Below are 25,706 nucleotides of genomic sequence, written 5' to 3' on the forward strand. Positions count from 1 at the left end.
TTCATGTTTCATCTTCTGTTTCGAATTTTCAATTCAAACCACTTCAAAACTCCACCAAATCATCTCAAAACTGAGATTCAAACTCCTTAAGATGTACCAATCTATTCTAATAACACTCACTCAAAAGAGCAAAAATTTGACCCTTTTTTTTGCTACAAATAGCTAATTGGCTATTATTTGTAACATTTGGCTAATCGTAGTAATATTTAATGAATTGGCCAATTTTTGTAATAAGCTACTTATAAATGGACATAGCTGGTAGTTTCCCAAAAAATACACAGTTCAGCCCATTCATGTACCAAAAACAACTAATAACAAGGAATCGGAGTAATTTGCAGCTATCAACTTTTTGATTCACAGTTCTATACGAACTTTATCTGGAGAGAAAACAATCAAAGCCACCAGACGCCAGTTTCAGGGCACACTACCTCAAAAGAGCAGAAACATGAAAAGGAAGCACATCCAGGATGATCAATTTTGAACAATTTTCCAACATCACACCTTCAATTGTTGAAGATTTCTTAGGGAGCACTTAACCTTGTTGAAACAAAACAGAAAAAGGAACTCCTTTATCTTCATTGACTGGGAACTCTGAAGAAGGAAAACTACTCTAACCTGCACATCTCAAATGTTTCAACTGATGACTCTGGAATGCACATCTCTCTCATAACGACCTTGATGAATCGGACTGTCCTTGCATAAGAAGAAGTTGCAGCTAGTTCTATAAAAGTAAAATGTTTTGATTAGATGTAGAAAGAACCAAGGACACTACTGCTTACAGACACTAAAAAAAAATTCATCAGCCTACTATAGTGAGTCAAAGCAAGTATGTGCAACCAAACAGTCCAACTGCATCAGAAAATTGGGCCTGGGCAGAGGGCATAATTATTGAATATTCTAAAATCAGAATGCTAGTCAATGACTAGGTTTATGGGATGTTTTTGAATGTTGAACATCCACAGAGGTAGTATCAACAAATGCTACCATACTTGGAAAGACACAGATAGTATCAGTGTATCAAAATTCCCAAGGCTAAATTGAAGTGCAACCTCCATTTAATAGGAATAGAGTTCCCAGCTTAACTGTAAAAAAAGATACTTCTCTAACAGTCGAAAGTAACATAATACCTTCAGCATAATAAACCAAATGCATTGGTAAAGTTCTAGATGTGCCTAAAGGCCTAGAACCTCAACCACAAGAATCATTGTGGTGGAATAAGTACAAAGAGCTATTGTGGTATAGGAAGTTACGGAAAGCAAAAGATGGTAAAATCTTTAAGAGTGCAACAAAGTTAAGAGAGAACCTAAGAAGGTTGCTACCAATGCCTTAGGTAAGACTCTAGATGACTTGTACCAAAAGTTAGGGACATGGAACAAGGAGAAAGAAACATAAAGCTAGCACGAATGATAGAGAAAGGTGTACAAACTTAAAGATGTGCCTAAAGGCCTAGAACCTCAACCACAAGAATCATTGTGGTGGAATAAGTACAAAGAGCTATTGTGGTATAGGAAGTTACGGAAAGCAAAAGATGGTAAAATCTTTAAGAGTGCAACAAAGTTAAGAGAGAACCTAAGAAGGTTGCTACCAACGCCTTAGGTAAGACTCTAGATGACTTGTACCAAAAGTTAGGGACATGGAACAAGGAGAAAGAAACATAAAGCTAGCACGAATGATAGAGAAAGGTGTACAAACTTAAACTATGATAAGTGTATTAAAGACAATTCCCCAAGTTTTGACTGAAAAAAGTGAGAGCAGAGAGAGAAGATATTATTATGATAAATTGCTCCACTCAAATCTTGGAGGATAACTTTAAAGATCTGCATACATCCACAGAAAAACTTTAAGCAGTGGTTGGAGTAGTTGGAGCAGCATGGCACCAAGCTATTCAACCATATATTACGCAGTGGAAATGGGCCAAACATGTGGAGAAAGAGTACTTTGAGTGCAATATAAGAACGACGAAGTCGTGCAACGTGTTATTATACCTATGACGTCATATGATGAAACCTTCGTACAGAATGATAGAGCATATGCCTATAACACTACAAGGATGATAGTGAACAATTCAGATTTATACTTGGTAGATCTATAACAGGGATTGCATCTTTGCAAAAAAGAGAAATTTAGAATAAAAAGTATCTCCACTTGATATTCATTCACCAACAGCAAACATATGATCCAGCACATGAATGTCTTTTGGGGTGTACTAGAGAAGAAAGGACTCATATTCTTTATATAATATTTATGCCATAATATAGATGCACAAAGGATCCATCACAAGGGTTAGAAAGTTAAGGAAATGCACAGGAATTTTCCGTGATTGTAGATTTAAATCAAAGCTCTGGCTTGAGCCCTCATTTGTTTATGGATAAGCTAACCAATGTATAAGGATAAGATATCATAGCGCAAGCTAGTTGCAGACAGTGTTTAAAAAAGCGATCGCTTCGTCGCTTTAAGCGAGAATCAAAGCGAAGCGAAGCGACAGCTCATCGCTTTTCTGAAGCTGAGGTGACTCGACCATCAAAAGCGATCGCTTCAACACCTGAAGCGAGAAGCGACGCAGAAGCGAGAAGCGATCGCTTCAGTCAAAAGGGGTCAATTTTTTTTAAAAAAAAATATTGGGTCTTTTTTATATTATACAAATCATAGACCCCAAAGTGACATTTCTTCTCTTCTTCTATTCCATCGAGCATCGATGTTGTTGCTAGGTTTCCAGAAGTTCGTCTAGCCTCTAGGTAATTTCTTCTTCTTCTTCTTCTTCTCCTTTTTTCTTCTCCTATTTTTCTCTCTTCTTTCTTCTTCTTCCTGCCGACTGCTGCTAAGTGCTAGGGCAGGCAGCGGTCCTTTTTTTTTTCCCTTTTATTCTTCTTATTTAGCCTTTATTTATTCATTTTTGTGTGTATTTCAGTTTATAAGCTTAATTATTATATTTTGAAATGTTGCTGCTTTGCTGATTTTAGTATATTAAACATAATTATTATTATTTTTTCCAGTTTTTTCCCTTTTTATTTGAAATGTTATTGATTTCAGTTATTAAATTTAATTTAATTAAGGTGTTGCTGATTTCAGTTATATATATATATATGTGAGAAGGCACGGGAGAAAATATGTTATTGATATTGGATGAACAATACAATACAAGAGGTCCTTATTTATAGCTATACTATACAAGGACATACTACTCTTCTACCAATGTGGGACAATACTACACTATATACATGCTGTAAACTAACACTCCCCCTCAAGCAGGTGCATACAAATCATATGTACCGAGCTTGTTACATATATAACCAATACGAGGACCAGTGAGGGACTTGGTGAAAATATCTGCAAGTTGATCATTCGACCTCACAAACTTTGTAGCAATCTCTCCTGAAAGTATCTTTTCTCTGACGAAGTGACAATCAATCTCAATGTGTTTAGTTCTCTCATGGAACACCGGATTTGATGCAATATGAAGTGCAGCTTGATTATCGCACACAAGTTCCATCCGACTGATTTCACCAAATTTCAACTCCTTGAGCAAATGTTTGGTCCAAACTAGCTCACATGTTGCCATAGCCATTGCTCGATATTCTGCTTCTGCACTGGACCGAGCAACTACATTCTGTTTCTTGCTCTTCCAGGACACCAAATTTCCTCCTACTAAAACACAATATCCAGACGTAGAACGTCTATCAGAAGGTGATCCTACCCAATCAGCATCTGAGTATCCAATGATCTGCTCATGACCTCGATCCTCAAAGAGTAACTCTTTGCCTGGAGCCAATTTTATATATCGAATAATGCGGACAACTGCATCCCAATGACTATCACAGGGAGAATTCATAAACTGACTTACAACACTCACAGGATAAGAAATGTCGGGTCTAGTCACTGTGAGATAATTTAATTTTCCAACCAGCCGCCTATAGCTTGCAGGATCGCTAAGCGGCTCCCCTTGTCCTGGCATAAGTTTAGAATTCGGATCCATCGGAGTGTCAACAGGTCTGCAACCTATCATCCCCGTCTCCTCAAGAATGTCTAAAGCATATTTTCTTTGAGAAATAACAATACCTGAGCTAGACTGGGCAACCTCAATACCTAGAAAGTACTTCAATCTGCCTAGATCCTTAGTTTGGAAGTGCTGGAAGAGATGCTGCTTCAGATTGGTAATACCATCCTGATCATTGCCAGTAATAACAATATCATCAACATAGACTATCAGATAAATACAGAGACTTGAAGCAGAGTGCCGATAAAACACAGAGTGATCAGCTTCACTACGAATCATGCCAAACTCCTGGATAACCGTGCTGAACTTACCAAACCAGGCTCGAGGAGACTACTTTAGACCATAAAGTGACCGACGCAAGCGACATACAAGGCCACGAGACTCCCCCTGAGCAACAAAACCAGGTGGTTGCTCCATATAAACCTCATCCTCAAGATCACCGTAAAGAAAGGCATTTTTAATGTTCAGCTGATAGAGGGGCCAATGACGAACCGCAGCCATGGATAGAAAAAGGCGGACTGAAGCCACTTTAGCCACGGGAGAGAAGGTATCACTGTAATCGAGCCCAAATATCTGAGTATATCCTTTGGCAACAAGACGGGCCTTAAGTCGATCAATCTGTCCATCGGGACCAACTTTGACTGCATAAACCCAACGACAACCAACAGTAGATTTACCTGAGGGAAGAGGAACAAGCTCCCAAGTACCACTTGTATGTAAAGCAGACATCTCGTCACTCATAGCATGTCGCCATCCTGGATGAGACAACGCTTCACCTGTAGACTTAGGGATGGAAACCAAGGACAAAGAAGATATAAAAGCATAATGGGAAGATGACAGACGATGATAGCTCAAACTGACATAATGAGGATTAGGGTTAAGTGTGGTCCATATACCTTTCCGAAGTGCAATCGGTGTACTAGGAGCAGGGTCCGCAGCAGGAGCAGGGTCAGGTGCAGGACGAGAACCAGTTGGGCCTGATGGAAGACGCAAACGACGATGATAAGTCAAGAGTGGTGTTCCTGTGGCTGGGGAACTAGGGGGAACAACACTAGACTCTTCAACGGTTGGTATGGATGAAACCTCTATGGTCGAAGGTGGAGGAGGAGCTATAGTAAATTCCTCAAAGGTCGGTATAGGTAAGACCTCAGATATATCATGGTGGTCAGCAGAGGTAAAGAAAGGTTTAGACTCAAAAAATGTGACGTCAGCTGACATAAGGTACCTACGAAGATCTGGAGAATAACAACGATATCCCTTCTGAACACGAGAATAACCAAGGAAGACACACTTGAGAGCACGAGGAGCTAATTTATCTTTCCCAGGGGCTATGTTATGAACAAAACACGTGCTCCCAAAAACACGAGGTGGAAGAGAGTATAAGGGCGACTGGGGAAACAATACTGAATGCGGAATCTGATTCTTGATAAGAGATGAAGGCATCCGATTAATCAAATAACAAGCTGTGAGAACTGCATCGCCCCAAAAACGCAACGGAACACGAGATTCAATTAGAAGTGTGCGAGCAGTCTCAATAAGGTGCCTATTCTTTCTCTCAGCAACCCCATTTTACTGAGGGGTATAAGGACAAGATGTCTGATGAATAATTCCCTGAGAAGTCATAAACTGCTGAAATTGAGAAGATAAATATTCTAAGGCATTATCACTACGAAAAATGCGAATAGAAACACCAAATTGGTTTTTGATTTCATTTTTGATTTCAGCACAGAAATTCTGGAATATAGAAAATAACTCAGTAGATCTTTCATTAAGAAAAACCAAGTACATCTTGTGGAAGGACTGAGTGAGTTAAGGTAGTAAAGGCCTTCTGATTCACGTCCTGTACCAATTGTCTGTCCCGTACTGCGGTCCTGCATAATAAAAGAATCGTCAATAAAATATATACCACAATGGAGGGCACGAGTCAAACGACTAACAGATGCAAGACTAAAAGGACAGCCAGGGACATAAAGAACGGAATCTAGGGTGATAGAAGACAAGGGATTAGCTTGTCCAACTCCTTTTGCCTTAGTTTGACATCCATTGGCTAAAGTAACAGTGGGAAGAGACTGTGAATATACAATATTTGACAAAAGTGATATATTACCAGAGATGTGATCAGAAGCGCCGGAGTCCATGACCCATAGGCCAAGAGTGCTAGACTGGGAAACACAAGCAAAAGAATTACCAGAAACAGAAGTATCAGTCTGAGCAACTGAGGCTACTTGTGGAGATGTCTGCTTACTTGCTCGATACTGAAGGAGCTCATTATATTCTTCTTTAGATAAAGAAAATCCTTGGTTACCTGGAGTCTCGGTCTGAGCAATGTAAGCATTTTTGGGTGGACGACCATGTAAGGAATAGCACATTTCATGAGTGTGTCCAAGTTTGTGACAATAAGAACACTTGGGTCTAGATCTTCCAAAACGACCTCCTCCTCGTCTATGCTCCATAGTTTGAGATGCCCGAACATCCATTGTCTGGGATGCAAGAACAGAGGAATCAAGTATCTGTGATGAGATCACTGGTGGACTTGGTGCTGCAGCAAGGCGGAGTAATCGAGAGAATAATTCATCAACTGTCGGGACAGACGGACTAGCCAAAATCTGGTCGCGTACTGAATCAAGATCATTAGGAAGTCCAGCGAGGGTAAGAACGAGAAACATCTTCTGCCGCTGCTCTTGTTGTTTTTCCACACTAGCAGAAACTGGCATCAACTTCTCAAATTACTCCATGACTGCCTGTACTTGACCCAAGTAAGTAGACATATCCAATTCCTGCTTCTTTAAGTTTGTCATCCGTGATATCACATCATAGAAGCGAGATATGTCATTAGTGTATAAGGTGCGTGCCTTTGCCCAAACCAAATAACATGTCTGGAATAGACGAAACAAGGGCATCAACTTGGAATCAATAGATCGCCACAAGATGCTACATAACTGAGCATCGATTTTTGCCCAAAGTGCTATTGCCTTTTCATCTCCATCGCTAGACTGTTTGATTAGATGATCTTGAACACCTTGACCTCTACACCATAATTCGACAGATGAAGCCCAAGCTAAGTAGTTTGAACCTCTCATTAAAGGTTCCGAGGTAATAATAGCACTAGAGCTTCCAGAACTCATGTTTCTAGACCCAAAAGCATCAAATCCCAAAGACATTGTTGCAAATTATTACCAAATAGGAGAAAGAATCAATTGTAATCCACTGAAACAGTGTACGGAAACACAGAAACAGAATACTGAAAAACTGTAGCTGCCGGAATCTACTGTAGCTGTCGGAATAGTATTGTAGCTGCCGGAAAAAGCTCTAAGTTGTCGGAATGAAATGAAAACAGTAGGGGTAGGATCGGAATTACCAGGCGACCCAACTGTTCTGAAGGAAGATTTTCAAAAAATGGCCGGAAGTGGTCGTACGCGCCGGCGCGTGAGCTTCTGGTGGCGCGTGGAGGCGCGTGAGGAGGAGGCTGCCGGAGTTTTTCACTGGGGTTTGGTCGCCGGACAGTGACGACTCTCGTGATAGTGTTGGATTTTGCACAACACTGACAGAAATGAAGCAGATAGAAAACAGCCTTAAAAAATACTGATTTCTCTTTCCCGGAATCGCTGGAATTTATGCACAGCGATTTCTCTTTCCCGGAATCGCTGGAATTTATGCACAGCGATAAGTCTCTCACAATTGCTCTGATACCATGTGAGAAGGCACGGGAGAAAATATGTTATTGATATTGGATGAACAATACAATACAAGAGGTCATTATTTATAGCTATACTATACAAGGACATACTACTCTTCTGCCAATGTGGGACAATACTACACTATATACATGTTGTAAACTAACAATACATATGTTATATTTTCAGTTTATTTCATTATGTTTGTCTCTTTGCAAGGTTTACTTTATATTTTTTAAGAATTGCGCTTCACTTCAATGAAGCGTGCGCTTCGCTTTTGAAGCGAGGCGAGCCCCTGTCGCTTTTTTGCGCTTCTCGCTCTCAAAAACACTGGTTGTAGATAGTACTGTGTTAATTGATGAAACCAGCTACCGACTCAAGCAAAATTAAACTATGAAGAACCACGCTAGAGAATAATAATTTTGCAATTAGTATTATCTGCACTCTAGTAGAAGAACCACGCTAAAGAATAATAATTTTACAATTAGTATTATCTGCACTCTAGTAGAAGAACCACGCTAGAGAACAATAGACAAGATCGTGATACCTAAATATATACTCCCTCCGTTTCAATTTATGTGAACCTATTTCCTTTTTAGTCCGTGCCAAAAAGAATGACCTATTTCCCTATTTGGAAACAATTTACCTTTATGCAATGATTTATAGCCACACAAAATATATGTGCCTCATTTTACACCACAAGTTCAAAAATCTTCTCTCTTTTCTTAAACTCCGTGCCCAGTCAAATGGGTTCACATAAATTGAAACGGAGGGAGTACAATTTTGGTATCTAGGCTCCGTACTCTAGTAAAATGGTTGGATAGATAAAGATGTTACGCAGGATAAAAATAGAAGGGCTAAAATGAAGGAATCCTATGGCAGTGCTATGCAATAGGAAATACCTATCAGAGTGAAAAGCAAGCTTTATAGAAAGGTTCTGAGACTAGCAATGTTATATAGAAGAAAGTGTTAGCCCTCTAAGGTCCAACATATAAACTAGATGAGTGCCACAGAAATGCAAATGTTTGGATTTGCAGTAATACAAGATTAGACAGATTGAAAATGATCATAGGCGACAGAAGGTACAAGTAGCACATATAGAGTAGAAGGTACAACTACCATACAAAGAATAAAACGAGGTTGTCACCGATCAATAAGTATGACACTAGTGACTGAAGATATTAAAATGGAACTAGATAGACCTAAAATCACATGAAAAGAGGTAGTATCAGAAAACCGGCAATCTAGATTTCATGTGGGCTTAACGAAATAGGAGATATCAACTAATTAGGATTGAAGCTTAGATAGTTGGTACCCTCAATCTAGGTCTGGTTTGGTAAGCGTCTTTTGGTCTATTTAGCTATTAGTTTGGTAGAGAAAAATGTCAAGAACTTTTAGTTTTAAGTTTTAAGAAACCCTAGTATTGGGATGAAATGGGTCCAAATAGAGAAACGAATTTGACTATTCGTATAGTTGGCCCTACTAGCTTGGGATTGAGGTGTAATCGTTGTTGTTATTGGTAAAAATTAAAATGATACTCCCTCCATCTTAGGCTGAATGACCTATTACTCTTTCAAGAATCCAACTTAATTAGTTATAAATAACGGTTCTTTTAAATATTTTAACATTTTAAAATGTGTGAAATTTGAAAAACTCGCATTTATCATAGTTAACGAACATCTAAACTTATGTCGAAATTTAACTTCACCGCATAGTGACTTTAACTCGTCAGATAGTCATATTAACCGTTGATAGTGCACAAGGACTTCCGTCATGGGAAGGAAGGAGCAAAACGTAACTTTACCTTATTTTGTTTAGGTGGTCTAATTGGAGGGCCACTAGCATTTGGTGAACTCATCCTTTTGGCAGGCACAGATCTTAGTGAGGACCTAGACTTGTTTGAAGATATTAGTGCTGAAGAAAGAAGAGCATCAACGGCATCACGTTGTTGTTTCCTCTCTGATATTGTATGATTAAGTTTTTTAACCTGATTACAAGCTCCAACTCCATCTTCTGCGTCCTTCTGCATAAGAGTTGCCTTAGCAGGCTTCTTCCAACCTCTGGTATCCCGCTGTTTGTCATCGCGTACCAAAGGTTCTTGACATCTTTCAGATGCAACTGATATTGAATGTTTATGGTTATCACTCCCTGACTTTTTTGAATGCCCCAAGTTACTCTCTAATGTTTCACATTGTTTTCCGCGAAGCCCATGAGCGTTCCTCTCTTTCCGGTGCTTTTTACTGATCTTTTCACAACTTTCACTTGATTCTGATTGATTTTCCCCGTGCTTTGTATTTTTTCCATCATAATTATCGAGATCCTTTTTCAACAAAAGACTGCTTTCATCTTTAGCTATTTGTTTTCCCTCAACATTTTTTCCAGACAGATCAGCACATATTAGAGTGTCAATTGGAGCTCCAGAGCTCGTGTTTTTTCTTTTCCTTTCCATCACATGCTTTACATTCTTATTTTGTCTATCAGCACGCTTACATGTGACTTCATTTCCTTTAACATGCTTCAACTTCCTTGAACAATTTTCTGGGTTATCTAAAGTCAAATGTTTCTCCAGATCAACTGAGTTAAAAGTAGAATTATATGGTCTTTTAAGTGCCATCACCAATTCTCTTTCTTTTGCATCCTTCACTAGAGCTGCCCAGCTTTGGTTCGTCTGCAATGTCCTTGTGTTCCCCATGATCCACAAAGAAAGTTTTGCCCTAGTCAAAGCAACATTCATCCGCCTTACATCAGCCACAAAACCAATACGGCCAGCATTAACCTGTGCTGCAGTCGAGCATGCCTCGAGTGCCCTCACTGTGGAGAGTATAACTATATCAATTTCTCGACCTTGAAAACCATCAACTGTATTGAACTCCATGTCAGCGGTGATAGAAGATCCAAATGCACTTGAAAATCGTGAGCGTAATAGAGAAAGCTGGCGCCGGTAAGGAGTTATAATACCAATTCTTCCACCAACAAACTCAGACGGGAACCTAAATATGGCACAAGATGTACAGCTTAAAAACAATGAAAGTGGAATTTTAGAACAGAAAACCAAAAGAAATGTACCTATTCTTGAAAAATCTTAACACTTCAACTGCAGCATCAGCCTCACACTCGTTGTAGAGCGACAATGTGCCAGATTTTTTATCATGGAGCTCCTTGCCATCAACAACATCAAAGAATACATAGGGACCAAGGCCCTTAGTCCCATGAAATGATGCAACTTTGCTGGACAACTTGTCTCCATTAACCAACTTACCATCATAAAAATGGAAAGAAGGAAAGCGGCATATCTCATGGTGCATCCTATACTGCCATTTACAGAAACCATTAGATGACCGATATTTTCTAGGTGCTGATAAAACAAAAACCAAAAAACCTGTACAACAACCAGGCACCATATATTCCTTATTTTTGTCATTTTGATAGACACGAAGATAACCGCATCTGTTAACACTTTGGGGATCGAAAAAAGTACAGACACCATATCCTTTTTTAAAGACAAACGATGCAATGCTTAACGGTTAGTGCTGACCAAGAGCAAACAATTTAACCAGCAGATAGCTGATCAAGAAAACTGCAACATGAAATTATTGGAAGCACCATCACAGCAATAGTTCTTTCATTTCACATCAATTGGCTGCTGTCTCATGCAACCTATAGTCATCTCAAAATCTTGGAGGTATATTTTGAAACTAAAATATATACGAATTACGAAGTTTGAGTGTACACTACCTGCTGCGTGAGCATGTTAACAGGATAACCAGCCCTTTGCAAGCGTTCAAACATGCTACATTGGAAGGAAAATTTGCTGGCGATGTTAGAGAGAACTGTGGCTGGAAGCTGCTTTGGATCACCCACCTTCAACACCAAAATTACTCTTCAGTTAATATTATTAACCTTCATTACAATTTATATCTGTCCTAAGCTTACCATGACACATCTAGTCCCCTTTGATTTTAAGAGCTGAAGTGGAATGAGGGAAGCAGGTTCCAGAGCCTGAAAGTTGCAAAAGGCAAATTACTAGGTAAACATGAATGGTAATCCATCCTATAAACATCAAATGGAGAAAGAAAAAGAAACCAGAGAAAAAGAAAGAAATAAACGAAAAACAATTCCATACTTGAGCAGCTTCATCAATCACAACTGCATCAAATAGGACACCCTCGGATGAACTGCTAAATCTCTGGCCGGACACAGATGCTGCACAAACCCCATAAAGATCTCCACCACAGCCACTCAGTGTAGTCACCACAATCTCAGCCTCTTTCAGTATAGCCTTCCGTAATTTATGTCTAAGAGCTTTTGCTTCTTCATTAGCTTTCTTCTCCCGTGCCTGAGCAGCAGCGAGATCCATGTATATTGATTTCTTTTTTTCATATAATATTCTCAGCTTTGCTTCTACTTCTGCATCAGACAATTCCTTTGCATTATCTGCTTTATCAGTGTCTCCCTCCAATAAACAGTTGGAATCAGAATTTCCATCCCGTAAACTAGCTCTTTTAGCTTCATAACATCTGATAGTATCAACCAACTTCTCAAGATTAGACCGCAAGAATGTTAAAGTATCCTTGTCGGCATCATTCTTTGAATCACTTGCATTCATTTTCTCCTCAGCTATGCGGTGATCAACAAGTGTATCAATGAAGAACGGCAATGAATTAGCATGAACTGTTTTTGCATTACCTACTCTAACGATATAAGGCTTGTACATCATCCCATCACTACCATAAAGACCTTCACTGGTTATTCTTGAAACTAGTTCATCTACTGCAGCATTTGATTGTGCACAGATGAGTATTCTTCTCTTAATACTGTTTCCCATTGGTTTATCATTCTCTAAATCCTCGTTAAGTTGTCTAGCCAAGGCTGCGTCCTGCCATGCCCTAGCAACAGCTGCAGCTTGACAAATCCGCTGTCTTGAAGCAGTGCAAGACATTCCAGTAGACTTTGGACCTTCACTTGATGATCTCCTGGTGTCCACTTGAGAGAAAGCAAGCAACGCACTGACAATGGCTACAATCACTCTGGTTTTCCCCGTACCTAATAGAAGTTGTCCAACAATGAACAGAAGAAAAAAAATTTGCATAGCACAATGAATAAAAAGAAATAGATAACAATAACACACCTGGAGGACCCTGTATTAGGGACAACTGAAATTCCTTTTTAGGATCAAAAGGTCCAATAGCAGCACTAATAGCTTCCAGTTGACTGCCATTATATGCCGATTTGAGGACTTGCTGCAAGGGTCTAGATAGTTTATTGAAACTCTCACTGTGATGTTTACAGAGATCGTAACTGCTGGGATTCAAGATAACAGGAAGCAAAGGGATTCCCCTAATAGCCGACAATGCTTGAAATTCTCTTACTTGAGAAGTTATGGTCATTAGACGACTAATGCACCATTTGCTTCGCTCAACGAGAAGCTTTCGAGCTCGGATCAGATGAGGTCTATTTTGCAAGTACACCCTGATGAGTAGGATACTTGATCTCTTCTTACAATCTTTTTCACGCTTTTCCACCTGCAAACAATCAGGATGCTTCAATACCACAGCATCCAGACATTCACATCTAAATGTCTAATTGATGGTACACGGTTTTCAAAGAACAGTCGAACAAACAAATGAAGGAAGAGGGGGGGGAGGTAGGATTTAAAAGGAGTTAATGCACTCATTAATAGTGATCAACAACAATACACCCCCCCCGGCCCCCCAATGTCCTAAAGACAGAAAACATATACTGAGTTTATGCACTGAAAAAAAAATCAACAGGTGTCATACCAAAAGCAACGAATTTCCTCCAGAATAGATAATGTAAACATCCACCAATAACTGGTCATAACGTAATGAAGTTCAACTACAGAAGCCTATGCAAATAAGAAAACGGTTCACCTTTCCAACCATGTGAATATCATGAGAAGAATTCCTCAGGGGCTGCCTTGTAAGCAAAATAAGATCATTTTCGGAGCAGCTTTTAGAACCAGCTGAATCAACATCCTCGTGAACACAGCGAATGAAGTGAAAATCATCAATTCTTTCGACTGACATAACAGAAAGACTGCCACAAGACATCTCTTCTAGAGAAGTTATCTCCTGAAAGGAACTCTGCAGTTGTGCTTTGAACTCCTCCAGTACAAGTGGTCGAAAAATTTCAACATAATCATCAGCAGATTGGAAACAAACAGGAACCTGCTTTAAATTACTCAAACTATCATTCTTTCCTTCACCTGCAGTTTTTAATCCAACCGTTACGAAGTAATCGAACTCTAAAATAGGTCTATACCAGTCATCAAGCCTCACAGCTTTAAATCTTTTCACTCCATCCAATCTCAAAACGTTAGACCTATTTTCAACTGGTAAGCTGAGTTGAATGACTTTCCGTTTTGGACCAGAGAGACTTGATTTTATGGAGAACGATTGTTGACGCCTAGCTGAAGTGAGGAAAGCTAACTCCCGATCACTTTTGTTTTCACTTACAAGCTCTTTCAGGACTGTATTATTAGTTTTCATAACCCGATCACCTTCCCCGTCATTTTCTTTGATACTCACACCTCCATCAGATGAGCTCCCTAGAGCAGAATGAAGCTGAGAGGCGATAGAACTATCTTCTTTCGAAATCAAATTTGTATAATTCAAACGGCACTTGATATCAGTTTCCTTGCTCTTAGGCTCTACAGCTTTTGATTTGACGAGAGAAGATTCCTTCCCCGCCTGAAGTGCATCTAATTCAAGTGGTATATCCAGATCCAAACAAAGATCAACTGGCTGAGAAATCTTCTTGGAGTCAATTCCTTTCACAGGATCAGAATACAAACCTCTTCCAGCAATATGGCCAACAGGTTTAGGATTAACGCTGACACAAGAATTAATATCTGCACTGGCAGAAATATCTGTTTCTCTTTCATCACCTGAATGAACTACCAAATTAACTCTTTCCTCACCAACTAATGTTTTCAAGTCCGGAACATGAACTTTTTTAACCTCCCCACTAAAAGGCTTGGCTGTTTCAAATAAATAGTTGTCAGCAAGCACAGATTCTACACCAGATAAACCTTTGGAAACAACGCTAGCTTTTTTCAAGTCAGTGGAACTCCCATCCACAAGTGAAACAGAAAGCCGAGCAGCTTGTCTGGTCAACTCATTCATTGGAATATTATCTGCAATCCAGCAACGTGGTAAAAGAAATTTTATCTAAGAAACTCATTATCATAATGGCACAACAGACAAGAACCCCCAGGATAACTTTACAAACAGAGTAACAAACTCACCACATGAAATAAGTTTCTCAATATCTGCAGCTAATGAGGCAGGGACACCACTGCATGATGCTTTAATTAGAATCAGCAATGAAATTAACGCATCTTTCCAATATCTGACCACTACTGCAAGTGGTGAATGCCCCCAATCTATCAGATTACGAAGACATTGTGTCACTGCAATATTAAGCACTGTAGTTGGATCATTGCAAAGCCTTCTGAAAACCACAGGAAGGGTCTCTAATAATCTGATGCAGGTCATCTGGAATAAGAAGAAAGTATGCTTCGTTTTAAAATTGCAGAAAAACTTTGGTTCAGAATTGCACATCAAAGTTTTTAGTCGTGAATAAAAGAAGATTTCTACATCCTCAGCATTCACATTTTCCAACAAAGTAGTCAGCTATTGGCCAAATGCATCTGGAAATCTTTCAAAAGTCTGTACACCACATTATTTTTTAATGAGATAAGTTGTTTCATTACTGGCATCAAGAAGATGCAATGTATACAGTCTGTAGGCCACATTTTAACACTTCAAATTCAACAAAATCAATCATTTTTTATCAGTACAGTAAAAATTCAACAAAATCAATCATCCCTTGTTTAATCTTTCTTTTGGTACTAACGAGTAATGAGATCTCATTTTCATAAAAATGAAGTGATACTTCGATAGAACTCAACATATAATTCAAATGTCGGACCACATCGAGGATAAGAGAGAGCATGGACAATAACACCAGTGTTATCAGAGGCGAAAAGCGCAAAAAACCTCTAAGGTCTGGTGGGACTTTAAGCGCAAAAAGCAAATAAAGCGTTGGCTTTAATGAAGAAAGCGCAAATGGAGAATAACTACAAATATATATGTGTAGTCCAAGACTAATATCTATAAGCATGAATACCAAATATATGGACAAAGAAATTGAAGAAAATTTACGATAAAGTAAAATATCAATTGTTTAGTGCCGCCTCTTTAGGATTACGCTCATTGGTAAGCAAAAGTATGTCTTAGAGTCTTAATGATAACACTGAAACGCCCGCTAAGCGAGGCGAAGCGCTCAACATGTTTTGAGCCCCAGTTTAGGGCTTAAGCACGGTTTAAGCGCGCCTTTGATAACACTGCAATACACTTCCACATATGTGACAGAAATTCATCCTCCACTATCCACAAAATAAGAGAGAACAGGGACAATACACTTCCATATATGTGACAGAAATTCATACTCAGCTATCCACAAAATAAGAAGAAAAAAAGCAGATCTAGACAAGTGTATGAAGCTGATGACTTAGGAGGTGGAGAAGGCTAAGAGCCACCCTGTGGTTTAGAAAACAATGCATTATCACCGCAGGACACTCGTGAAAATTTTGCACTTGTTATCCTTCAAACTTGTAGAAATAGTAAATATCGTTCCTTACCAAATCCCGGCTATATGAACCGTAAATGCTAAAAGAATAAACTCATTTTTTCCTTCAATCGAGAACTGCAATATTTAACGATTTTACTTTTTAAGCAAATATCTTCTTTTCATAAGTCAAATAAATTTATTGATATGCACCAAGATGGTGTTAAAAATACAACGCTCTTAAACACGAAAACGTTAGAATCCAAAAAAATCCTTCCTACTTCAGTACAACATGGTATTTCCTCTCTACACCAAAAAAATCAAATGAAATAAAAGAGAATTTTTAACATCTTGAGTTGAACTCTCCACTTCTTTAAAAGTTATTTTGTTCCTCTCTCCATATTAGCCAAAAGGACATAAAGTTGCAATTTTCAAGTCTTTCTTCTCTCTGCATCCAGCTGATTCATTCCAACATTCCATTTTCTCAACCACAGTTCCTTTGAGAACACCAACTAGAAGTTGAAGACAGAGAAGATAATGACCATAATTCTGAGGCAAAGCTGCAACGCATTAGGAGGTGATTCACTTCTTCCCCTTGGCTTTTGCACAATCAACACCAACTAACAACAATGTGACCTCCCCTTCTTAAGTCACCAGCAGTAAGAGTTACTCCCAACATTGCACACCACATGATAAAGCTACTTTTTTGTGCTTTTGTTTACCATTTCGACTTCCATCATCAGTTTGTTTAGATAATTCTAGATTCTGCGATAATGCCGTAAAGTTTAATTGCAATGTAGAGTACTCCCTCCGTCCCAATTTATGTGGCGGGTATTTAAGAAAGAAAGAAAGAAAGACTGACTTTTGAAACTTGTGGTCTAAAACAAGCCATAAATATTGTGGTTGTACAGCATCTCATTAAGGGTGAAAAAAAGGAAAGTGTAAAGTTAAGTTGTTTCTAAATAAAAAAAGTTATCTTTCTTTTTGGGAGAAATTAGCAAGCGAAGAGAAAGGGATACATGGAATATAACATTCAGCAAATCTTGCAAAGACTTGGATATTGAAAGGATGTTGAGTTGAGCATCCTAACTAAAATAGGTTTAATACATAGTTTACCCCCTAAGGTTGTACATGGATCCCCTTTAGACACCCCTCCACCACAAGAATCATTTTACAGAATGTATCTAAGACACCACTTTTTCTATGTGGCACTCACGTATTTTACACACCAACTGAGCGCGTGAAGAGGTAAAAATCTTGTGTCTGATGCCTTATTTAAGCGCCACAGGTCCAAATTTTTTTCCAAATTTTATTTTATTTATTTTAGTTTGGAAAATAGACCAATTTCTACCTTTAGAAAGTCACCACCATACATCTTCTCTTTCTTACTTTCATATTTTGCTCTTCTTTTACGTTTTTCTTTTTTTTTCTCTTTCTCTCTTTCTCTTTCTCTTTCTCTTTCTTTTTTCACATTCACCAAAATCCCATATGGGTTTCCACACCAAGAACGGACTCACCGTCGAAGATCATGAAATGGGTATTGAGAGCTAAAGCTCGGTGTATAATAAATTGAGGTTATTGGGAGTTTGTGGTTAATATTTCAGACGATTTGGTGAATTTGAGGTTGTCTGTTTCTATTGTTGGTTGGGTTTCGTTTAGAGTGTTATTGGGAGTTTGTGGTTAAAATTTCAGACGATTTGGTGAATCAAACATTGTGAGACCATTACATACACATGTTTTGAGAAATTGGTCAAGCACAAAAGAGGTGTGCTTAAGACACGCGTTGAAAAGATTTGGTGTGTAAAATGATTCCCGTGGTGGAGCGGTGTATAAAGGGGATTTGGGTAAAGAACTCAGGGGGTAAACTATGTATTATGCCGCTAAAATACAAAATGTTCACATCAACAAAAGTTTCCAGTGAAGGAGTGTTATGGTAAATTAATTAGGGGCAGTACAGTATTAATGATTAGCATTTGAAATTAATTTGGAGGATAAAAAGTTCTGACAAAAGTGGTATGTTTTGTTTGGTTGACAATGTGTTGTGGGGGAAGGAGGGGGAGGCAATGTTTAACTCAAGACAATTTTTAAAAAGACAGGTATATCAGTCTCTAAAATGTGTTTTCTATGTTTGACAGGAAATGACAATATAGATTAGTATTAGGGAGTATTATGAAGGGGTGAGGAGACTTCATAGAACATATTTCTTTTAGGGTAGCGAATGAAAACAGGATTAGTTTTTGGGCGCATAAGTGGTACGGTGAGAATGCATTTAGGGAAGCATTTCCTAATATCCATAGAGTATCTTGCCAAAAAGAGATGATAGTTCAACAAATTTGTAGGTCTCGTGAGGGGGTAGTTCATTGGGATTTGAGATTCAGGAGGAACTTATAGGAATGGGAGATGGAAGAATTCCACAAGTTGGTGGAGATATTGTATGGGTTGGATACACCGAACATTATATTTGATGTATGGAGATGGCGAGAAAGTAGAGATGGATTATTCACTGTTACATCTTTCTAATATAGGATATTAGGAAGAGAACGAATATATTTTCCCTCATTGCTCTATTTGAATTCCTAGAGCACTAAGAAAGATGTGTTTCTTTGCCTGGTTGGTATCGAGGGGAGTGCTTTTAACAGCAAAAATTTGAGAAAGAGGAGGATTTATGTTAGTTGGTACTTCACGTGCAAAAGCCCGGGTGAAAATGTAGACATCTCATATTGCATTGTCAATTGGTAAGTCGTTTGTGGAGAGTGGTCCTTAATTTGTTTGAGGAGCAATGGGTGATACCGGGCATAGTGAAGGAGGCGTTGCATAGTTGGGCTCATAGGAAGGGAAACAGAAGTCCAAGGGCATAGAGTGTTGCCCCCTGGCAATTATGTGGGTTATTTGGAAAGGAAAAAATAGAAGGGCATTTGAAGGGGTGAAATAAGATTTTGTGAAGTTGCAATGTAATCTTTTGTTTTTAGTTTCTTTTCTTTTTTTGGGTGTACTCATGAGGTTCCTATTTGTAACTGGTAAAGTTGTTACCATTTAACCAGGAGGTCACGGGTTCAAGCCGTGGAAACAATCTCTTGCAGAAATGTAGGGTAAGGTTGCGTACAATAGACCCTTGTGGTTACCCCGACCCCGCGCATAGCGGGAGCTTAGTGCACTCAGCTGCCCTTTGTGAGATTCCTATTTGTACAAAGGATTGGGCCTCTTTTGTTGAGACCATGCTAGTGTAGGTTCTCTTTTTTTGGTATACGACTTGTACACGGGGTTCTCCCTAATTATTAATAAAATCATTTACCTTATCAAAAACAGACAATATAGATCATTTGTGTTTGCAATGTCCTATAACATTAAAGGTTTGGGACATATATTTGTGCATCTTCGGGTACAATGGGTATTACTAGACTGTATGAAAGAAGCATTTGTTAGCTAGGAAAGGTGGAAAGTTGGGAAGTACAGAAATACCTGGAAAATTGTGCCACTTTCTGCTATTTTGAGCATTTGGAAGGATAGGAATCAGAGGTGTTTCGATGGAGTCCAACTCCAATTCATGTACTAAAGACTAGATGCTTATTGAACCTTTTCGCTTGGTGTAACCATTGTAATGTAAATAACGCAGTTATAAGCCTTACCTTATTAAAAAAAAAAATGTAAATAATGCGATTATGTTTTTGGATTTGTTAAGCTCCCTGAGTTTTAGTTAGGAGAAGAAGGATAATATAGGAGCCCCTTATTTTTGGTACCGCGATTGCATCTTCTGAATGAAAGGGAGTAACGGTAAAGTTGTCTCCGTGTAACATATAGGTTACGGGTTCGAACTGTGAAAGCAACCACCAATGCTTGCATTAGGGTAGGTTGTTTACATCACACCCTTGGGGTGCGGCCTTTCCCCAAAACCTACGTGAACGCGGGATGCTTCATGCATCGGAATGTTCTTTAATTGCATCCTTTGAATGCTAATCAATGAAATTTCAACTTTTGCCTTATCAGAAAAAAAGGGAAGCATGCCACATAAAATAGTACAGCAGAGTAACTCAAATTTCAATGGAGCGTAGTTTATCCATATTGAGCCCTATAAATGCCACTGTGTCAAAATTACCCAAACTTATTTACACCTTTAGCACTGCTCAAGTAGTAATCACATGTTGAATTGCTCCAATAAGCTTCATATATCAGCTCTTCAACCATCTCAACATGTAGGCCATTGTTCCTATGCTGCGCTTTTAGAAATCCTATAAATAACTAAACCTTCAATTTAAAACTCTAATATGAAGCACATATAAGCTTTCTTTGTTTGATGCCGCGGATATTTCTGGGGCTTTTTTATTTTCTTTAATTTATGACCAAGAAATCTGTTTGGGCCCAACCCTTCGGACCAATTGCAACCTCCGAGACTCGAGGCTAATGGGCTCGCCTTCACCATTTACATACTAGACTTAGTTTTCCATGCTTATTGATAGGGATGAGAAAATTAGAATTCCAAATCATATATGATTATGTTAGAATTTGGACAGACAACAAATGTATGGTTTTGAATAAGGTGAAAATCTTCAACCCATTAGGATGATTATTTTAAGGATATGGGGCCTTTTCTCTTTCATTTTACATAGAGTTGTATATGCTTGAGAGTTTAAATAATTTGTTAGGATTAGTTTCTGAAAACCTTTATGCTATATAAACAATTAATGGTCTTTTTCAAAAAATTCAACAACAACAATGACCCAGTGAAATCCCACTAGTAGGGTCTGGGAGGGTAGTGTGTACACAGATCTTACCCCTACCCCGAGGGGTAGAGAGGCTGTTTCCGAAAGACCCTCGGCTCAAGAAGACGAAAATAAGACGAAAAGAGGTAATATATCAGTACCATCAATAGAAACCATGAAACAAATAACAGCATCACCAGAACCAAAAAATAGATGAACAACAAAATAATAACCAGCAGATAAAGCCCGGCACTAAAAGGAACGAAAGAGTAGTGTGACTCAACATTAACCACTAACAGTAGTCTAAGACTAAGTCTTAATAGACTAGTCTCACCCTGGTGCGCCATAAAAAAATGCACAACTACCTCCTGCCCTACAACCTTAATGCTCGACCTCCACAACTTCCTGTCTAGGTTCATGTCCTCGGTAATCTCAAGTCACGCCATGTCCTGCCTGATCACCTCTCCCCAATACTTCTTAGGCCGCCCTCTACCTCTCCTCGTACCCACCAAAGTCAGCCGCTCACACCTCCTCACCGGCGCATCTGGGTTTCTCCTTTGAACGTGCCCGAACCATCTGAGCTTGCTTCCCGCAGCTTGTCATCCATGGGGGCCATTGTGGGTTTTCTATCCTTTCGAAAGTTTATTCATTGATCTCAGTCTTGTATTTAATCTTCTTTGACCACAAAGCATTGAATCAGTACTGAAAAACTGAAATTTGGATAATTTCAAAATGTTATCTTTATTTCATGTTTCTCCATCGAAGCACTGTGAGAACGGGAGGAAAGGCCATTGAAGAGAGAAGGGAGAAATGGGGGAAAGAAGGGGAAGTCAACGTGGCATCGAAATGGCTCCATTATGGATAAAATGAGTTCTGTTAAATAATAAGGGCATATGTGACACAATCCATTAATGGCAACATTGTTTTTAAGCAAGCTATTAACAGAGGGCATATGGTACTAATTTCACAAAGTTCAGGTGTATATTTGGACTTTTTGGCTTTTCTTATATAAGGAAAAGTTACTAAAAACAACGCACTCTTATACTAGATAAATATTTTGATACAAACTGCAATTAACAAGATAAAGTGATGAATATTTAATCATATAGTACTTTATACATGAGAATAGGTGGTATTCTAATCTTTCATGAGGTTTTTGGAGGCAAGAGGAACTCAAGAAGCATTTGACTGGTAGAAGGGGATGATTTTCTTTTTTTATCGGAAGCCTCCTATTTTATTATTAGTATCATGGTTTTCAAACAACAGAGGCACTCTCGGCCTATTCTGCACAACAAGAAGGTAACATACAATTCTTGAAATCATACAGCTGTAGACAATATATGTATCCAGGAAAGAAAGAAATGTCACGAGATAGTAGATAAACACGCTAAGATCCATACCTGAGATGGTTTTTGACCTATAAACACCTTCCCAGCTGCCAAGCACTTCTGAACAGAGATCCAAGCCATTTCTGAGAGTAGGCAACAAAATTTTTCCCATACAATGAAACTGACAACTGATTTATGTGCATCCATGTGTTCAGTTTGAGTTTGAAGCACTGGCTGCTTTAAGAATCCACCTTGGGAAGAAAATTTTGAGATACTAGAGTCCTCGGATGATTTTCTCACTAGAGGCTGGGTACATGAACTCCCTTCTTTCAGTAGTTTGCACAATACAAAAAAGAAATGATGTAAAGTCTGAAATTCTGATAGAACACAGTCCAACTGAACCTGGAAAAGAGGCAAGCAGAATTATGCCAGACAAGTATAACTGGAAGACAATTTGGCAGTTTTAGAAGACATGCAGCCAGAAGAAAAGGAAATCAAAGACAGTACAGGAATTGCACAAAAGAAATAGAGAATGGGTGCTATAAATTCCAATGCTGGCTAACACTCAAAAAGAGCAATTCCCTTCAGTATTAAATCTTACCAGCTTAAGAGCATGTCTGAACCCTGTAAAGGTAGCTGAGAGTGAAGATGGACTAGAGCAAAGAAACTGCAGTCCACTTGTTAGGCCTCGTGTGTTTGAAACTTGTTCAAGAATACACCGACCAACATGTCTAGCATTCTGCAGCAACCAGATAAGTTGGATACAGCATCAATCCAGAGGCAAAAGTTGGTAGGTAAATACACGAAAACTAACTCAGTTGTTCAAAATGGAACATTTTGAATGAAAATATTACATCATTGGGATCCACAAGCAGAAGAATCAAACTGTCACTCATCATGGGCTCCCAGGTCCACTGCTTCCTTAGCTCTCCTTGATCCATTCTGATGATGAAATGAGCAGTCAACCTGTAATAACCTCCAGAATAATCAAGAAAAAGTGTTTATATGAACATGAAATTCTTCCGATCACTAGCAAAACCTCATAATCAACAGCATTTAGCCATAGGATCAACTGCAAACCTCTTGAAAAGCCTAATTAGAGGTATACACTTTGTTGAGACCTTAATGGAGTTCTTAGATTCCACTCCCTCGACACCATCATTTGAACCAGATGGAACCTTCCAATTGAAAACATGAGAGATATCTGAAGCACAGGTTCTCAACCAATGACCAAGTGAAGGTGTCAAATCAGTGTCATTAACAGATTCTAGTAAAGAGAGGCGTGACAAAGCCCAGAAAACAGCCTTAGCAAATGATACTGGAAGAACCAAGGGATCAATTTCAACTAAAACCTCAAACCACAACATTGGGATGCACATCCAATCCCCACATACATCTGATGATATATCAGCTTGAGAACTAAATTGCTTCCAACAACTGTCATCATTTTCTTCAAAATCACAACCAAACAAATTTTCTTGGCCATCTTCTTCATCAAGCTGAAACGGCAAGCATCTTTCATCACTTGAAGCAAGTCCATACTTCAGAATTGAAGTTACCAGAGCTACAGCATCAGAAACTATAATAGTTTGAACAACATCAAATGCAGGTTGACGGAGAGAACTGTGAAGCGATGAATCCTTCAGAGAGGACACAAGAGAAGGTCCCCTGCAAAATTAAGTAGGACAATGCAAAGGTATGTATCAGGATCCAACATTTCATCAATTATTTTGGGTATATGGCTGCTTTGAGATAGCACTTTAGAATATATGTATATCGAATGATGCGAATTCCAACAAAGTAATACAATGAACTAGAAGAGAGGTTCATGAAAACACTATACTCAAGTACGCAATCGTTCAAGAATATGTCTAGATCCATTGCCCGGAATCAAAAAGATTTTTTTTTTTTTTTTTTTGATAAGGTAATAAGATTACATTACTGAAGGGCATAAGTAACCTGCATACAAGAAAATACCAAAAAAATGAGAAATCTCACAAAAAAATATGGTTCTCTACGAAAGACCCCCAATTTCTATGCTTAAAGGAATCCCATGGGTGCATCAAAACATAATAAGGGAAAAGAGGCTGCTCCTCAAATGTACAAAATTCTTCTTTATTCCTTCAAAAGATCTCCTATTTCTCTCTCTCCAAATGATCCACATAACCGCAAGTGGAGCGACCTCCCACGCCCTGCGTCTTCTCCTCCTCCTTCTGAAAGACCAACTAAACATTGCTTCTTTAACCGTGTGTGGCATCACCCACTGAAGGCCAAACCAACCCAAAACTTCCCACCACAAGCGAGATGCAATTTAAAATACTGTTAGTGATTAGGAGGGACTATTTCGTATTAATAGAATTCTGCAAATAAGGTAACTTATCTTAGAATAGGCGAATAACTCCAACAGGGTCACTTTCTATTGAGTTTAATGTTCAAGACAAATAGTTTCTTTCTTCTCATCTTGCATTTTAATGCAGTATCAAACATCCACAGAGTATCAGAATCAAAGAGAAATAACATCCGCAAATAGACCAATATAGTCAACGGAAGTTCTCTATTTTTTTACAAATGTGTGGTCACCGGAAAAGATTTTTTAGCAAGTTTAGGAAGAGGTTAATAAACTGCTTAAAGGTTTGGGCTTATCCTGTCTCCAAGTCAGCCTATACCAGGAGCTTTGTCTTGATGAGACATACACTAACCAAACAGTACTAAGTTTCGTCGCTGTACAAAACCTCACTCGCTGTCACTGTGACTGCCGCTCACTGGCGCACGAAATCGAGGTCCAAACGTTGTCTCAGTTATTGCCATGTGTACAGCACGTAAGCTATATGTCAGACTTGTCATGACACGTCAGGGTTTACCATACTGGAAAAAAATAATTGGACATATAACCTATATGCTCCAGCTTGAAAAGAAGTATCAAGCTTATGCCCAGAATTCATTGCACGAAATCGAGGTCCAAACGTTGTCTCAGTCATTGCCATGTGTACAGCACGTAAGCTATATGTCAGACTTGTCATGACACGTCAGGGTTTACCATACTGGAAAAAAATAATTGGACATATAACCTATATGCTCCAGCTTGAAAAGAAGTATCAAGCTTATGCCCAGAATTCATTGCACAAAATTTGTAGAGTATTCTATAATATGGTGTGTTAATTTAAAAGGATTACTTTGAAGTAATAGGATCCTTCTAATTAAGGTAACTTACCTTATTAAAGTAGGCTAACAACTCATATATAGGAAACAACAATATAATGAGTTTAATCATCTAGACCAGTTGTTTCTCTCCGGTCGTCTCTCTCTTTCATAAAATCAATGTTTTTGCTTTGCTTTCAAGGTCAAATAGACCTTGCGCAACTTCATTTTTAAATTAACAATTTTCTTCAATTAATGACAAGAATGAATAGCACAACTACTA

General features: G+C 38.7%; 1 protein-coding gene across 3 annotated transcripts in view; it reads right to left on the minus strand.

Moving 5' to 3' along the window:
- Window positions 1-222: 222 nt before the first annotated feature.
- The window catches only part of LOC107766927 (uncharacterized), a 31,726-nt gene continuing 6,242 nt past the window's right edge, over window positions 223-25,706 (minus strand). The window contains exons 10-22 of one of the 3 annotated variants that reach the window (XR_012708418.1): window positions 23,366-23,953; window positions 23,140-23,251; window positions 22,887-23,024; window positions 22,358-22,687; window positions 14,936-15,185; window positions 13,560-14,824; window positions 12,797-13,190; window positions 11,792-12,711; window positions 11,602-11,667; window positions 11,404-11,529; window positions 10,735-10,974; window positions 9,473-10,658; window positions 223-721 (exon numbers count right to left, since the gene is read on the minus strand). Coding sequence is in view for 2 of the 3 variants with exons in the window: in XM_016585827.2 (XP_016441313.2) it covers window positions 716-721; window positions 9,473-10,658; window positions 10,735-10,979; window positions 11,404-11,529; window positions 11,602-11,667; window positions 11,792-12,711; window positions 12,797-13,190; window positions 13,560-14,824; window positions 14,936-15,185; window positions 22,358-22,687; window positions 22,887-23,024; window positions 23,140-23,251; window positions 23,366-23,953 (5,626 nt within the window). In the remaining variant the exon portion in view is untranslated. Of the gene's footprint in view, window positions 722-9,472; window positions 10,659-10,734; window positions 10,980-11,403; window positions 11,530-11,601; window positions 11,668-11,791; window positions 12,712-12,796; window positions 13,191-13,559; window positions 14,825-14,935; window positions 15,186-22,357; window positions 22,688-22,886; window positions 23,025-23,139; window positions 23,252-23,365; window positions 23,954-25,706 lie in introns of all 3 variants that reach the window. The other 2 variants (XM_016585827.2, XM_075251203.1) reach the window with 2 other exon arrangements.

Source organism: Nicotiana tabacum, chromosome 4 (genome assembly GCF_000715075.1).
Source record: "Nicotiana tabacum cultivar K326 chromosome 4, ASM71507v2, whole genome shotgun sequence".
In the NCBI taxonomy this organism is placed as follows: domain Eukaryota; kingdom Viridiplantae; phylum Streptophyta; class Magnoliopsida; order Solanales; family Solanaceae; genus Nicotiana; species Nicotiana tabacum.